Here is a 16,708-nt window from a genome sequence, read left to right as displayed (position 1 = left end):
GATTCAATTTGAGTTAACGGTTAAATCGGTATCCCAACCTCGATTCCGCATAATACTGCCTCCGCTTCTCCACTAAATTTATCGATCGGACAGAAGTCAGCCAACATGTCATGATAATGATTGGGAGGAGGTTGAATCGGGCAGTAATACTCACAAGTATCAAGTTTATCATGAGCCTCATTCAAACTCGCCATAGCCCTGACCGTACCTCCCCGATCAGGATGATGAGTCAAGCTTTCCTGGCCCCGCCTTATAGAGATCAGATCATCGATGTATTCCTTCTTATCCGCCCTTAAGAACTCTTTAGGCGGATCCTCTATCCCTAAAACCTTGTAAAAACCTTTCGGATCCGGCAAAAAAGTCTCCACCTTCGATATGTATTCTTCCTCGGGAGTCATCCTGATTGATCTTCTAACATTATTCAGCCTTATATGAGCTTGATCCCGGTAATGCGCCGTCCGTCTCTTTTGCGTGTTATTTCCACTATACTGTCGCGTCACTTTGGCTTGTTCCTCCTTCGTACTGACTGTAGATCCAGAAGTTTCAGCCGTTCTAGATCTTGGATTCCGAGGATTGAACAACGTAGTCTTAGGAGCGGCCGTTTGAGTCTCTTTGATAGGGAACTTCGGTTCTGGAGGGAGGTTCCACCCTTTCAAACAAGCTTCGTTGTACTCACTATCCATCGATACTGAAAATCAGCTCATCAATCTAGGAGCAGTGCGGGTCATGCAGACTTACTCTAAGAGTTGAGCATTCCCATCCCTCGCGGGCCCAAACTCAGGTAAGATCCTTTCGTTCTCCCACATCGAAGGTGTGATCGCACCTCGGTTCCACATTCCGTCAAATAACAACTTGACTAATTCTTCTATCTTGGATGGGGGCTTGAAAGCTGCATTGACGATTTCCGGCTCGGATATTTCGTCGGGAGGAGTCCACCTGCGATGATGGTGGCCCACTCTTGTGTACTGCGAGTTGAGCAAAGGTCATGGAGTAAGCGACATCTCTGGATAGATTGAAGATGAGACGTGTGTCTCAACATGTGGGAAAGGCAGCCTCGTCCTTATCAGGTGTCTTGTATATGAAGTCAGCGACTCACCAGGTACGGAATAAGGGTACGTAGTTCTCCATGCTTCCAATCATGACGAAACACGTTCATCCCCATCATAGGCATCGAGGCATCCATGACTCCGAAGCCTCTCCCAAGTCCAACTTTGTACATCAATCCTAATGAAGACAACCCGATCGTCAGCACCCAGCACAATCAGTGAGAAAGTACTGAAAAAGAAAAAAAACTCACGATAGACCGGTATAGCATAGACCCTCTATGGGCAAACACAAGTGAGCTGGTATCGATATAGCATAACGACCGATTACCTAACTCACAATACCATACGGAACGAAAGCCTCGTAAAACTCCGCCTCATCGCTCCCCTGCAACATGATTATCTTCTCCTCCCTTCCCTTCAGATCCGGCGGTCCATAAGCGAATTTCGGAGCTGTATAGGGATTCCACATCTCGGGCATGAATGGGTCCAATATCTGTTTCTGGGGGTTCGAATATATGCTTGGTGTCTCGCTAGGGAGGAGATCGAGACTACCTCGCGTTTTTTCGGTTTCTGAGTATAACATCACCAGCTTGTCTGCGCTTACTTTTATACGCCATGGGACGTAGATTCCGCTGGAAATTTACGACGAAATCTTGTTAGCGATTCATCTAGGGCAGAAAATCGAAAAATGGATGAGATGAGTTCAAGAAGGGATGACTCACCTGGCCCAATGGTCCTTGGGCACAGCAGCAATTGCCATCCCGATATCACTGTAATACCTAAAATCCGGTCCCGCCTCCACCGTCCCATTAGGTGATTCCCACTGGATCGAGCTCTTCTGATCGCACAGTAGATGGACTTGCCAAAAGGGGAGTAAGAACGGTTCGACAGAGTGAGCATCGGCCTACCCGCAAGTATGCGTCTCAGCTTTACCTCACGTATTACATATTTTAATTGGAGACCCGGACTTACCCAGAACGACCGAGCTACAGCCAGCCGACCAGACTCTAACGTTCGATCTAGCATCCACAGAGGGTGGTCGAATCGTATTCTCCTATACGGATCTTGATCTACCAAGGCATCATCTAGAGTGAGAGTAGTATAGTATGAATGAGTCGATCGGGTCTGCATTTGAGAATGAGTCTGACGAAAGACCTGTTTTCGAGATAAGAGTCGACGGAAAGGGGATGTCCGTGTGGGTATGAGAGCCGTCGATAACATGATTTATAAGCTGCGTGGACCGCCAAAGCGGTTGATACGGTTCCAGCTATATGTTCAAGGTTGTGACTTGCTAGTTCCGTGGTGTATACGATTCTCCAAGAACAACAAAAAGAAACAATAAATGATATCTCATCTCTATCGCTGGTCCGGAATCGAGCGAAGGCGTAGAAAAGTCACGTGATTATGTATAACAGTCTAATTTGATTCCGTTCGTATAAATGGTGATATCTGATTTGATGCAACCTCCACCTCGGACATTCGATCCGATCCAATCTATACGAGTACACCACGACTTTATCATGCATTTACATCTACAATCTACCCATCTCACCAGTGATCTGATCTGCATACAATAAAAATAGAAGAGATGGCACAGGATAAAGGCAAAAGGCCAGAAGAGGTATCAGACCCAGATATAGTAGATGACATAAAGGATACACAGAGGGTAGGCAAAGATACCGGTCATTCACCTTTTATAGGTTTCGCAGCTGGGATATGTTCCGGGTGAGTGTATCGCTCTCCTCTAGCCTCGCGCTCATACTGATTTGGGAGTGGCTGTAGATGGACAAAGGTAAGATCAGCTACACTGAACTAATTGAGGGAAAGAGGTCTAAGCTGATCGAGCAATACATACATGTATAGCTTGTTGTTGGTGAGTTAAAAGTTATCACCAGAACACCGAGGTTATATTTCGCTGACATTTGAAGATCGATAGGACACCCGTTCGATACGATAAAAGTGAGTAACCCTCTCATCCTCTGGATCATGAGCTGGCAGAGCTGATGTTTTGCTCGTCCAGACCAGACGTGAGCATAGGTCAAGACGATCGCTGCACCGATAAAGCTGAGATGACCCATCTACCGAATAGTGCAGTGTACACCGACTGGAACGTTTAACGGCGCGTGGGACTGTTTCACCAAGACGATAAGTAAGGAGGTTAGTCGTTAACCTTATATCATGAGTTGTTCTGTTAATGTACTGATGTCATATAAAGGGTCCTCGAGCACTGTACAAAGGCGCAAGTGTACCAGCGGTATCATGGGGAATAACCGACTCAATATTGATGGGAAGGTATGGCATCACTTACTTCCCTATTATTCTCCTAGTTCTGACTAGTACACTGATAGTCTGCACAACTACCGAGCAATCCTACTGCGGCATGGCTTTGCTGAGAGAACACCGAAAAATGACGCCGAGAGATTATCCCTCCTGGGACATAGCGTAGCAGGTTTATTTGCAGGATGGACAAAGTGCGTTTGAAAGCTCTCACTCTGTCAGCTCAATCGATTACAACGAATGTAAGCTGAAACTTTGCCGTGCTATGCAGCGCATCGATAGCCCATCCAACCGAAGTCATAAAATGTAAACTCCAACTGCAGCTTGTGCAGCCCGCACACGTCCCCAAACAATTCAGCGGCCCGTTCGACGTGGTTCGTCAGACAGTCGCGGAACAGGGTATAACGGGGATGTGGAAGGGTCTGGGAGCAAGTTTCATCTATCGAAGTTGTTTCGCAGCGATGTTTGGAGGTTGGTCCTATCTCCGGACAATCAGCAATTGAAGGCGGAAAGAAGCTGATATATTGGGATATTTAGGGTTCGAAATTTTTAATCGACTGTTCAAGTCTTTCGATGGGACGAGATACGAGATGTCAACTGAGTTGGCGAATTTCCTAGCGGGCGGAATGGCAAGTAATATGTATTGGTTTACTGCGTTGCGTGAGTTGGTGTTGTATCTCATTTTCGATATGGTATCTCACTCTCGATCTCATTGGTTCAGTAAGTTTGTGAGAGATGGCTAACTCCAGATTGATCTGCTTGAAACAGCCTTGGATAACGTCAAGAATCGAATAATGGGTAAGTCAGCTATCTCTTGCTACTTACAGCCTGACTCTAACAGCTGATGAACGTTTTACATGATACAACACTTCAGTCGACTCGATCAAGGATCCAAGGTATAAAGGCGTATTCGACGCGTACCGCCAAGTATGGCGAGAAACGTATAACCCCTCGAAAGGATTTAGCTGGAACTCCATAGCGAGAGTGAAGAATTTCTACAAGGTGAGCTCTTAGTGACAAGTACATGGCATGCTGTAGCTCATCAAGTTTTTATTTGTTGAATTGATAGGGCTTTGTCCCGGTTGTGCTGAGAGCTTTTCCTACTAACGCTGCTGCTTTGGCTGTATGGGAAGGAGTGATGCGTTGGTCTAATGCAAAATTGTAGGGGAGCATTATCGGATGTTTCGCATAGTCTTGCATCGTGATGTGCAGTACTAGATTAATAGATCATATAGATGTGTAGGGTAGAGTAGATGACCACTCAATTGCTTTGTACGATGTACATGTACCACCTCAATAATCTCATGGGTATATCTCTGTGCTGCGAGTAACGTCCTCCATAAAAATATGCAGAGTAATCACCATAACACGATGCGCTGGACCTACTCCCTCCTCGGACCAACTTTGGAAACCACATAACTCCTTACATTCTTCTGTTCCTGCCCTCCAACGCCCTCGATCTCCTCCGGCACTTGTCCTTCAGAGTTGGACTATTATCACCATTGCTCATCAATCAGCTTACAGCATAGTTCGCTAATATAAAGTGCAATGACAGCAGAGTATCACCCACCCTCTCACGATCTGCTCCCGCTTCTATCAGCGTGACAGCCGCATCTCCATGTCCACTTTCGAACGCGAGGTGCAGCGGGGTATTTCCTATACCAGATGCCAATCCTCGACATCAGCACCCCAACCAATCGAATCCGCTCCAACCGTCTCATTGGGAATTCTTGAGGGTGAATTCGATGAGAAACCAAACTTACCAGCCCTATCCGCACCATTCAATCTAGTCTTCGCCCTCCCCTCAGGGGGGTTCAGAAGTAAACTCAAGAAGGCATGATTACCAGTGGTAGCTGCTCGATGGAGTGGGAACTGGGATGCTCGGTCTTTGGCGTTTATCTGATATCAGTCAAAACGAGTTAGCTTGATCCGTAGTCGTAGCTGTCTTTCCAATCTCGGTAGGGTATGGATCATATTGCTGGGCAGAAAGATGAGGTACTCACGTCTGCTCCTCTGTTTATAAGTAATCTACCGATCTACATTCTCATAAATATCAGCCATTCCTCCTTCACCCGTTTCCGAGAAGCTGAAGATGAAAGAAGTGAATGACGTACAGCTACATTCCCCTTTGAAGCTGCGTAATGTCTAATCAACGACAAACACAAGCACAAAAACAGAAACATCAGCTACCCTCCATACCAATCGACGCATGGTTTTTAGCTGAGCAGGTTGAAAGCAAACTCACAAAGCAGTCTGGCCCTTCTCATTGATAGCATCCACCTGCGCACCTGCTTCCAGCAGTTCTCTAACCACTTCAACCTGGTTCGCAGCGGCTAATCACAATGCCCATCCTATCCATCAGCCTAAGCTCGATCTCACTTGCATCACCCCTCGAACATCTCAGCTGAAAGGGTGGGACTGGAGGACGGAATGGACAGGACAGGACAGGACTCACAGGCAATGATCAGAGCTGTCCATCCCATCGTATCTCGACTTTCCAATTCGGATTGATAACTTAGCAATAATTGTAAGACCGTCAAATTACCGGTGGTAGATGCCCAATGTAGGGGTGTTCTACCGTCCTACCAATAACCCGCATCAGCATTAGCATTAGCAGGTCCTCCCTCTCCTCTAGACGTACGTTGATGCAGCACAGCACGAGCAGACTATCAAACTCACCTCATCCTTGGAATTGACCAATTTCGGATCCTCACTTAACAGACTCCTTATCAAACCTGGTTGTCCCTCCAATGCTGCTTTGTGTATACTGAACGATGACATTTCCCTCGATGGAGCTTATGACAGTGAGCAAGATGAAGTAATAATGAATATTCAGTATGGCAAGTAAGACTATTGAAGAGAGGAAATGCAAAGTACGAAAGATGCTCTTCACACAGACGTAAGCGTAATGTAATGTTTGGATCATCAAAGTGGAGGCATCTTACACAAAGAGTAGATACGACATGACATGAATGCATACTCATACAATACATATATGGAAAGAGACCTGATCAATCTCACAACATGAATCATACTATACTCTACTACATACTATAAATCATATGTATCTCGTTCGAAGCGACCGATCGTGAGGTGCGAGATTGAGAAAAAAGAACCCCCGTTGAGATTGGTCCCCCCTGCCTACCGAGTAAACAGGCATTATAGCCATCTCCTCTAATTCTACCTCTAGAGCTCATTCGTCAATCCCCCGGACAATCCTCTAACGAACAACCATGCCAATCCTGCGATTCCTACTCCAGATAACAGAGCTCTCATGATGATCGTAACTACCAATGCCTGTCTCACGGCCGAATAGAACGTAGCTAATGCTTGACCTGACCAATTCACCCTAAAGATTGATGTCAAGTATCAGCTTACACCGTTACATATTCGACAAGCGAAAAGATTACGACTGAACGCAAAGCTCACCTTCTATCAGCCGCCCTATCAGGTCCACGAACCGAGTTTTCCCATCCTTGAATTACTTGTCTATATCTTCGACCAAACACCCTATGATGTCACGATCAGTAATCAAGCTTTTACATTCATAAACGTTGTCGACCTACCAGATCCAGAAATTGACATCGGGATATGAGAACCTCGGGAAGACAGCCCTGTATAATAGCATAAAGACATCAGCTATCATTCAATGTTCATGGTCCTGACGAATTAACCCACGTCATACCAGGTCCCACACCCCTTCTCCTCTTATTCTTACTCTTACTCTTCTCCTTCCTCTTTCCATTCTTCAGCACATCCACATCAACTGTCATCCCCAAATCACCTTGTACGCTCAACCCAGCTCCATGACCGTTCGCAGCAGGAGTACCATTCTTCTTCGATTCTTCCAATGCCAACCGGGCAGCTTCCCACTGATCCTCGAAACTGCTTTGTACTGTCACAGGCGTCTTGGGATCGGGTATGGAATCTAGCTGACGGCCGTTGTAATCATAGTCAAACTCGGACTTCGTAGGTGAAGTGGGTTTGGAGGGGGGCAATACCAGATGGGCAGGTGTGGAAGAAGGATAATGCGCGATCAAGTCACTGGTGCGTCGAGAGTATCAGCTACGATATCTGTCGATTGATGCACTACCGGTCAATCTAGCTCACAGCGTCATCCCTAATGTTAATCCCCATAATCTTAAATGTCGTTTACCATCGTTGAACCAACTTCCGGATCCTTCGGGGAGCTCGTCAAACTCGTCTACTGGGTTGAACCCTTCCGCGACTGTCTCTGGCTCATCGGGTAACAGCACACATCCGAATCTGGCATTAGGATCAAGATGGTCAGCTCATGGCTCTCACGAGAAGAGGACTCGTTATAGTGCATAACAAGCGAAGAAGATCACTTGTAGGATCCGAATACTCACTGCATCTTCCCTATCAGATTCCTCAGACACCACCTCACAAATCTATTTCTCGGACTCAAACGACTGCCTATATCGATCTCCACGTGTGACCATTGTTCAGTTTCGAATGGCGGGGAGAGAGTTGAGAGGGGTATCCAGTGAATTGACGATACTTCGGTCTGAAAGGTTTATGATGAGTTGTCAATTAAGGTTCGTTAGACTAGGAGTGGATACCCAAGGCAAACTTACTGCTTGGAGTTCAGGCGTGGGACTGAAAGGTGAAGTTTGCAAGAATACTAGAGCGAGACAGCGACGTTAGCTTACTCTTCAAGTCACGAGCATCTCCCCTTCTGAGACCCCTTTCCAATTCCCGTCATGATTATACTGCTTTCCGCCCTGTATGTCTTTCTCCCCCAATTCTCACATGAACCTCTCGCGGCAATTTCACTACGAACATCACTCACCAAAAGGACTCAGGATCATCAACAGCCTCTTCCCCAAACTCGTCGTCACCTCCCTCTCATCCAACCTCCCCACATGCAGAAACTCCTTCTCAGCCAGATCCACACCTATCTCCTCCCACGTCTCTCGCAATGCCGTGAAATAGGCAGATTGATCATCTGGCTCGTGTCTTCCTCCGGGGAAGGCTATATGGCTTGACCATCGACTATGGGAGCTACTTGACCCGCCGGAGGAGGAGGATGAAGATGAGGAGGAGGAGGGTGAGTGGTGGGGTGCTCTTCTTATGAATAGGATTTCGGGTGTTGTATTGGGGTGATTTACCCATGCTACGAGCGATTGAGGTTATCTCACAGCGAGGAGAGAGGGAGGAACGGAAAGATAATCGAGGGAGCAGAGCCAAAGGTGAGATTGCGAGAGAGTACATACGAAGTCTAAAGAAATCATCCAGCGTGTATCCCAATCCAAAATCACTCTGCCTAATCAACTCCCTCCCTCCGACATATCCTTCAGGTTCATGTCCCTCAAATACCAGTTCCGGAGCAGGCTTCAGCCTTATAATCAGCGCTACACTCGCTCGTCTTGGTTGAGTAGGGGGTGATTGGATGACTCGCGGGACGGAGAGACGAAGATCTTGGAGGAGGGCTAGTAAGTCTGCTGAAGGGGTGGGGTGGAAGTCTGCGGGGAGGGTGAGTGAGCATTGATTTGATAGGTACGTCAGAAGTGTGAGGGGACTTACCTGACATTATGAGAGGGTGGGAAGTGGTTTACGAGTGGGTCCAGCTATTCCAGAGGAGAGATTGGAGTTGATGTTTTGGTTTATGCTGAGAGTAGTAGGATGAAAACGCCAGGTCGTTACTGCTGATAGATGATAGATGGTAGTTGTAGATGTTTCACGGCGGTGATGTGAAGCTATGAGTTAAATGGAAGAAGGGAATGGGAAGGGAAGGGTGGATGACGATGAACCAATTGATCAATTGACAAAGTGTGCGAGTGTGGGGCAACCTCCGTTATACCGCGTGCAAAGGTCCTTTGGCTATACAATAGCTTCGTGTACTGAAAGACAAAGTACGAAGACTCGTAACAGCGATGTGATTGAATGAGGGTATCGGGTATTGGGATCAGGTTGAGAAGATATGTAGTACAGTGAGTATCTATGATTATTTGGGGAAGTGAATGACAGTGACAGCATCCATTCACCTTCAACTCTAAATTTCAATGGATGACATGATCGCGATGTATTATCCGGGTATATAGGAATGAACGAGGTTACAACCTGAGAATCCGAGATCGGGCATTGCCGGGTTTAACCTGTAACCTCGTCTGATAATGTGTCCTCGACATATAATGACACGTCATTCCGGATATGACCGATAGTCTTTAGAGATAACCACTGACTGTGTGATCCGCAATAAATGTCCTCTTTGATCACTCTCGGCTATCCGAATACAAGTAAGCTTGGATGTGATGAATTCGGAATCATGAATTGCATGTGTATCCTCGAGGTATAAGGTATTGATGGGATGGTATACAATCCAAGATTAGATGTCAGTGCATGACTAGATCCGTGCTTCTTGGCGAGTAAATATTCACAGCCGTCATCAGCATCACCTGACGGGAACCAACGTTTCACCTGGTCAACCCCTTATCATCTGATCATTGTCCTCTCTGTGCTTCCTTCCCAATTCGATATAAGAAGACAACAACTTCTCGTCATACACTCTTCATTCTCTCACTCTTCCTTATCACCCCACAAGTCCACCATGTCCCCCCATTCAACAAACCTATCAATATCAACCCGCTACTCCCTCCAACCACCCTGCGGACTACCCTCCCCCTCCTCCCATACTCGATCATCCTCAACTCCACCATCGACCAAGATCCTCACTGCACATCCAGACGAAGATGACAAATACAGAGAACCAACAAGCCTAGATGATGATTTAGACTCTGACACGTTGATATCATGTTTTGGGTCCCTCTCTGTGTCTTCCCTTCCTCCCAAGGCTGGCAGTGGAGGACCCGTAATCACAAGGTTCCCAAGACCACCACCTCCTCAACCGTCTTCCGAGCTGGGAACGAGGGAGGAACAGAGGAGGATCTATCTGGGTCCGAAGTTGAGTGATAGAGCTACGGGAGGGCCTGATGCGGGGCCGTTGATTGATAGGTTCAGTTGTCTGTTTCAGGATCGTAAGTCGCTTCTCAATTGTATGCCGTAGATAATGAAGGATCACGATTAGCTAATTATGACTGACATCATATAGAGTACGATTGTGTCTCCAACCCTAGAGGAATAGTCTCGTTGGGAGTAGCGGAGAACTTCCTAATGCAGGAGGAATGTCAAGAGGTGAGTTCAAGTTCAAGACGGAGCTACGAAGCACCCAGCTTATACAGGGTCGGGTATAGCTCATCTCCACAGCACTCAAATCCAACTTTACCCCCCTGGACCTATCGTACGGAGACTCCCTATGGGGCTCAAGACGGATCAACCGAGCTTTATCTGGATTATTCAACGATTACTTCAATCCAGCAGAGACTGTCAAACCTGAGCATATAATCACGGGAGTAGGGTGTTCAGCGGGTAAGCCACTCTTCTCTTTGCGGAAGTGAATAGGACGGTTCTGAAGGTTGATGAGAGGATAGTGCTAGACCAGCTTTTCTACACACTCATGGACGAAGGGGAAGCGATCCTCCTCGCTGCGCCATAGTGCGTAGCCTTTCAGCTTATCTGGTTACATTTCTCAAGGAGATAGAGATAGAACGCTGATGCCTGTCTCATTGGTCTAGCTATACAGGGTTCGATCGTGATCTCATAGGTAGAGGGAGGGTACGGCTCATACCCGTTCATGTACCTATCGGAGAAGCAGCGTTTGAACCTGATTGTTTAAAGATGTTCGAAGATAAGTTGAAAGAGGTTGAATCTCAGGGTATAAGAGTGAGAGCGGTGGTGAGTGAATGACAACAAGTCTCAGCTTGGAAACACTCGGTTCCAATAATAGGTACTAGGATACCAGCTGATGATATGGGCGTTCAGATTTCGTGTAACCCTCAAAACCCTCTTGGACGTACATACCCCCGAGAGACGCTACTAGCCTACGCAAAATTCTGCGAGGAGAAAGATCTACATTTGGTTTCGGATGAGATCTACGCTTTGAGCGTGTATAATAATAATGGTGAGTTGAAGCTCATATCTCATCTAGTGATAATTGGTCATGCAAAATTGTTGACGTTTACTTGTGAATGTAGACTTCCCTGAAGCGAACCCATTCACAAGTATGCTGAGCCTCAACGTAGAGAGGGAGCTGGGTATGGAGTTTGATAAAGCCAGATTGCATGGTGAGTTAGCTATGTTCTACCTGCTAGGAGTTGTAGCTGACGATGTGCGGCTCCTCAGTCGTATATGGAATGAGTAAAGAGTGAGTCCAATCATGACTTTCTCCCGTCGATTCTCAGTAGAAACAGATACTAAACATTTACTGGTGGCAGCTTCTGCTCAAACGGTCTGCGTATCGGATCGTTGGTCTCGCAGCACAATCCCCTGCTGTTAAGGGCAATGGCGAATACATCGATGTTGATGAAAAGTAAGTCATTCATCTCCCTTCCCTTGACTACTCACTGCGTCGGGATGATTCAAAGCTAACATGTAAACATAGTCTCATCACCAGCCGACGTAATCTGGTCTACTCTCCTACTCGATCCACCCCGACTCGAATCATTCATCAGCACCAACAAACAACGATTGACCGAGGCTCATAGATTCACGAGGAAATGGTTCATAGATAGAGGAGTCGAAGTGGCCAATTCCAATGCGTACGTCTTCATCCTTCCTCTCATCTTATGTCTGGTATATGTATATGGTACGACATACCAGAGCTGATATGGCACGGGTTCGTATGAGCAGAGGGAACTTCATTTGGGTCAACCTTGGTAAAACCCTGGGATTCCAGGATGCAATTACTGAGAAGAAGGTCTTTCAGAAGTTGTTGGATGGTGGGGTATACATTGTATGTCAAACTCATGTCTACGTTTTGAAAAACTTATCATCAGCTGATATACTCGATTCTTTCTCTTGACGCTAGGCGCCCGGCTCGGCATATCATTATCACGTAGCGGGATGGTACAGAGTGACCTTCAGCGTACCGAGAGGTAATCTCATTGTAAGTCTGATTCTTCACTTTTTCAGCTGGCACATCAACGGATGTTTGATATAAGCTGATTGAGCGTCGTAGGTCGGACTGGATAAGATCGAAAGTATATTAAACCTCGTACCGACCAAGCAACTTCCGAACTAACGACTGACGATACTTTATATTATTACTGTATATGCATATGTCTATAGAACATCTATTTACCTGATTATGATTGCACAGTGATTATAGGTATGAATAGTCATCATCAACATCCTGCAAAGCATCCAATATCAAGTTCCCACTTTCATCATACATTATCAAAACAGAACACCAAGACACTCTCCCACACTTACAACACTATCCCTTCCGATTCCACCAATGCTTCTTCTCCCTCATCGATCCGTTCTCACTAGCCAGGAAAGATCCCCCCGCTCCTACACTTCCACTCGAAATCTTGGAAGCAGACGGAGGGGTTCGTTTCTTAGCCAATTTCCTTCCCCTCGTACTTGCTCCAATAGCAGAACCTGAAGGGTGGTCAGGCGAATGATCCGAAGAAGTCATAGTGCTTCTCGAGGGAGTCATCTTGTTTCGCCCGGACGTGTCCTCTGTTCCCAAACTTGACGAAAGAGGTGCAGGACTCGGTATTGGAGTGAAGGTGGCGCTGAATCCCAGATGTTCGGGGGTATATACCTGCGGTTCTGGTTGGAAGCCAAAGGTAGGTCGGACGGAATGTGGTCTCGATCCAATCTTGAGCGTACTTTGACTGTGACCCGGATCGATCGGGGGTATACCATTCAAGGCATTCTGGAATGGATGGCCTGACAACCCAGGAATGGGGAAAGACAAATGACTATGACTATGTGAGCTGGCTGAAGGTGTGAGAGGTAATTGAGATCTCATATCTCCATCTTCGGGGAGAAAAGACATGGAAGTATTTCTATGTACCGTATTGGGTGATCCGAGGGGGTACGAGAGTGTGGTAGAAATGGGTGATAGAGGCAGAGCCGAGTATCTGGGATTGACATTTTCGCTTGAAGGGGAGGGCGAATATTCGTTTGAGCTCGTACCGGGATGCAAGCTAGACGCTATACCTGCTGCGTAGGTACTATTACCATTCGCGTGTTCTTGGGTAGGAGGTTCATCGGTCGTAGCTTGCGTTCGGATGATTTCCGCCAGACCCCTCATGGCTTCACTCCATGCTTCTTCGGCTTTATGGAGGTTCGTCCATCCTTCATTACCCAATCTCTGAGCTTCTTTCAACAGATCAGCAGGGAGCGATTCACCTTTTCTTCGCCTGACTTCGGGGGTGGGCAGCTGGATTTTATCGAGTTTCATTCCAGGTCGAGGTGGTTGAGCGGTGGATAATCCATTCAAAGCATTATAAGCTTGCTGGATTGGATCTTGCACTCCAGGCTGTGTGGGGGGTACAAGCGATACACTGTGACTCATGTATGTCGCAGGTCGACTGAGGGGGACGGGTGACTTAGGAAGAGGTATACCTTCATACCCCTCATGTCCATGTTGCTGCTCCAGTATTCTAGGTAAACCATCAACGCTCTCATTCCTCTGTGCCATACCCATTAAGACCCCTCCCCAATCCAGACTCTCCCTCGCCATCTTATGCATCGTCTCGCTAACTTCCTTCATACTACTTGAATGTCTGAGTAACGCCGCAGCATGAGTAGATAGAAGATGACTCGCGATGAGCAAGGGTAACTCCGTTGTGGGTGCAATACTAGGTGGGAGGGGCGGTATGAACGTTGGTTTGGGGGTAGCGATCGGAGAAGTTGTGGTGGAGGGAGGTCGAGGAAGTGGTCTAGATCTGGCTGATTTTGCTGGAGAGGGTTGAGTGGAAGTTTGGATTGATTCGTCGACCATGTTCTCTGGTATACCGCTCAAGGATAAATGCGAGCTTGAGGAATGTTGAAGATCGGTTGAAGTGGGGGTGTACACCATTCTTGCAGGAGGAAGAACGTTGATTCTCGGATAGTCACTTGACGTTGAATTTCTCCTTGAAGGAACCGAGCCATTAAGACTCAGACTCAGACTTCTCCCGAATGAAGGATCATGAGCTGTGAGTTCGGGACTTGAGTGAGGATGATTCTGCCCACTCGAAGGGAGTAGTCCGACCATAGCTAGCGGAGTGACCTTGGAATGGGGTGGCGTGCGATGATCACTGCTCGTACTGCTACTTCCTTGCCGACGACCTTCTTCTGATGAAGCTCCCTTTGACCCTTCAGCGATCTCATGTACATCCTCTTCGGCTTCGGGTGTACTGACCACATTCTCAACGTACAACACTCTCTTGACACCTTCAGACTGAGTAGTCACCGAGCCACTCCCACTCCCCGTCCTATCGAAATTATGTCTATGAGGCGGATCGATATGTCCAGACGAGAGTTCAGAACCATCATCCCTGATCCCGAAAGTACCAGACGTTCGGATGGCAGATTGTATCGGACCGATCGGGTCTCCCTGAACGGGCGAATCTGACAATGCGACCCCGGGAGAATTGGGTGTGGGCGAAGGTCCACGAGAAGATATGCCTGATCCGCTCGTCTTTCGACTATTCCTGGACAGCTTCCTGGCTACGTGATCTTTCTCCTTGTCCTCGCTGGTACCGAAGATTGACGAAAAGATAGCTGACACTCGTCTACGCCGTGGAGACTTCTTCGTAGGAGTGGTGGATCGAGCTGATTTGGCTCGTGCGAGAAGGGACGATTCGGATTGGTGGGATATCAAAGTCGGGCGAGGGCTAGGCTTGGTGAAGGAGGTTGTGGCAGGCTGCTGTGGGAGATTCGTCGTCAGTGAGAAGATATCATTAGCTGGCCAGATGTACACTCACGGAATCGACCACCATTACTTTAGCCTGAACATGCATCGGTGTGGTGGTAGGATCCAATCCCAGAGCAGGCGTAACCAAACTAGTAGTTGAATTAGCTTTCGATGAACCTCCGTGAAAGCTGTTGGGCCGACTTCGAATATTGTTCGGTCTTGAGCCGTGGTATGATTTTGGACGTTTCTTGAGGCTGTTGGGTCTACTTCGAGGTGGTGCAGGTATTTCTTTCGAGAGGGAGCGAGATGGAAGATCAAGAAGTGGGACATTGTGAAGATCCAGGGAGGTCTGTGGTAATATCATGAAGGGGAAATGGAGATAATGTGACAATTAGTATGCTTGGGAATCATACCAAAAAAGGTTTCATGGCGATGAATTTAGGCTCACACTAGGGGTATTCTTTTCAGGTGAACCACTATCAACCAAACTAACTGATCTGACTCTTCCCTCCTGAAGAAGGCTTCTTCCACTGCCTATACCAGCCATGTTCATTTCAACGTCTTCTCGTCTAGCATCATTCTCAGATCTCTCCATGTGACTGAGAAGCGGTGAAGCAGGAGGCGGTGTAACCCGTCTGATCAATTTAGGTTTGGTGTTTGCCTGAGTCCTAAGTGGAGGGGGAAGTCCACCAGGTGCCGGCTGGGACTGAGGGAACGGTATCGAATTGTTCAGAGACGAATTCGAAGTATTCAAATTCAGTCTATTGGGTGATCGAGGTGGGGGAGTAGGAGTAACGGGTAAAGATAATGTTCGTTGTCTTGTAGGCGTACTGGGCTGAGGTTGAGGGGTGTTGCGTACAGTCTCAGCGGAAAGTTGAGAGTAAACGCTGGCATCGTCTTCTTCCTCTTGTTCTTGGTCATAACGTGATTGTCTGTTTGGTTCAGATTGGTAGTCTGTTTCGTCGAGTGGTAAGCGGAGTGTACGGAGGGATGTGGGGGTGGTGAGCTCGGTGATGGGTGATAGGGCTCGGATGGGATGATTGCTTAGTGCGACCATGTTGAAAGAACGACGAGGGGTGCTGTTGGTTATGATAAGGTGTTAGGTACTACATATAGATGGAGCAATTCGATCAATCAGCTTAGAACAGTCTAAGGAAAAGCGGGGATACATGTGAAGTTATGAATGAGAAGTATGATCGTACTCACGAGTTAGATCAATCGTCCAACGTTTCACTTTGCTTTGCCACCGGTCGGTCTGTTCTCACTGGAATGGATTGTACTGTAGACTATGAATCGTCACCGAGCTGGTAGCCTAGCAAGGTAAAGTGAAATAATGTTGGATGAGTGCCTTTGAGATGGGTAGAGGCGTAAATGACCTTGCTCGGATCGTTTGATCTGGATTGAATCGCTTTCGTTTCGGCTGTCACTTGACTACGTCAACGGTAAGTATGTCAAGGTGGAATGTGGAATGTGGAATGTGAAACGACATCGTGAAGGAGGGAAAGAGGAACAGGTACGATGGATATGCCCGTATGATATATATGAACATGAACATGGTTGATAGGAGAGATGTTCGGGTGTATGTTGTAGTGAGGATAACATGAGGAGTAGTGAATAGAACATCATGTTGAATCTGATGAGATGATGGGACGATGAATGTGTATTTGATGGA

The 16,708-nt window shown here is 47.1% G+C and overlaps 6 protein-coding genes across 6 annotated transcripts; 2 read left to right on the top strand and 4 right to left on the bottom strand.

The window, feature by feature from the left end:
- Window positions 1–13: 13 nt before the first annotated feature.
- On the bottom strand, window positions 14–2,267 carry I302_103724 (uncharacterized protein; the record flags this gene model as incomplete). Its single annotated transcript, XM_019189092.1, has 8 exons — window positions 14–72; window positions 155–675; window positions 739–965; window positions 1,097–1,224; window positions 1,298–1,322; window positions 1,384–1,678; window positions 1,769–1,950; window positions 2,019–2,267. The coding sequence occupies 8 exons, from the start codon at window positions 2,265–2,267 to the stop codon at window positions 14–16; spliced, it is 1,686 nt and encodes a 561-aa protein (XP_019048654.1).
- Window positions 2,268–2,634: 367 nt separating this feature from the next.
- I302_103723 (mitochondrial carnitine/acylcarnitine carrier-like protein) lies at window positions 2,635–4,488 on the top strand (the record flags this gene model as incomplete). The annotated part of the gene is made up of 11 exons (XM_065869728.1): window positions 2,635–2,771; window positions 2,910–2,919; window positions 2,975–3,005; window positions 3,136–3,203; window positions 3,262–3,338; window positions 3,395–3,517; window positions 3,595–3,794; window positions 3,861–3,983; window positions 4,092–4,121; window positions 4,198–4,325; window positions 4,393–4,488. The coding sequence occupies 11 exons, from the start codon at window positions 2,635–2,637 to the stop codon at window positions 4,486–4,488; spliced, it is 1,023 nt and encodes a 340-aa protein (XP_065725800.1).
- A 217-nt stretch (window positions 4,489–4,705) lies between these two features.
- On the bottom strand, window positions 4,706–6,104 carry I302_103722 (uncharacterized protein; the record flags this gene model as incomplete). The annotated part of the gene is made up of 8 exons (XM_019189090.1): window positions 4,706–4,813; window positions 4,894–4,979; window positions 5,087–5,222; window positions 5,327–5,359; window positions 5,438–5,468; window positions 5,569–5,656; window positions 5,779–5,905; window positions 6,003–6,104. The coding sequence occupies 8 exons, from the start codon at window positions 6,102–6,104 to the stop codon at window positions 4,706–4,708; spliced, it is 711 nt and encodes a 236-aa protein (XP_019048652.1).
- Window positions 6,105–6,509: 405 nt separating this feature from the next.
- On the bottom strand, window positions 6,510–8,877 carry I302_103721 (uncharacterized protein; the record flags this gene model as incomplete). The annotated part of the gene is made up of 10 exons (XM_065869727.1): window positions 6,510–6,672; window positions 6,753–6,833; window positions 6,890–6,937; window positions 7,002–7,367; window positions 7,434–7,589; window positions 7,694–7,851; window positions 7,922–7,968; window positions 8,137–8,460; window positions 8,561–8,809; window positions 8,871–8,877. The coding sequence occupies 10 exons, from the start codon at window positions 8,875–8,877 to the stop codon at window positions 6,510–6,512; spliced, it is 1,599 nt and encodes a 532-aa protein (XP_065725799.1).
- Window positions 8,878–9,894: 1,017 nt separating this feature from the next.
- Window positions 9,895–12,423, top strand: I302_103720 (uncharacterized protein; the record flags this gene model as incomplete). Its single annotated transcript, XM_019189088.1, has 13 exons — window positions 9,895–10,321; window positions 10,396–10,478; window positions 10,538–10,712; window positions 10,775–10,838; window positions 10,919–11,078; window positions 11,166–11,304; window positions 11,378–11,467; window positions 11,526–11,547; window positions 11,618–11,712; window positions 11,785–11,941; window positions 12,033–12,135; window positions 12,211–12,288; window positions 12,361–12,423. 13 exons carry the CDS (start codon window positions 9,895–9,897, stop codon window positions 12,421–12,423), a joined length of 1,656 nt encoding a protein of 551 aa, XP_019048650.1.
- A 195-nt stretch (window positions 12,424–12,618) lies between these two features.
- On the bottom strand, window positions 12,619–16,093 carry I302_103719 (uncharacterized protein; the record flags this gene model as incomplete). The annotated part of the gene is made up of 3 exons (XM_019189087.1): window positions 12,619–15,048; window positions 15,107–15,385; window positions 15,485–16,093. 3 exons carry the CDS (start codon window positions 16,091–16,093, stop codon window positions 12,619–12,621), a joined length of 3,318 nt encoding a protein of 1,105 aa, XP_019048649.1.
- Window positions 16,094–16,708: the final 615 nt, after the last annotated feature.

Source organism: Kwoniella bestiolae, chromosome 2 (genome assembly GCF_000512585.2).
Source record: "Kwoniella bestiolae CBS 10118 chromosome 2, complete sequence".
Taxonomy (NCBI): Eukaryota; Fungi; Basidiomycota; class Tremellomycetes; order Tremellales; family Cryptococcaceae; genus Kwoniella; species Kwoniella bestiolae.
This window is presented reverse-complemented; position numbering and strand designations above follow the sequence as displayed.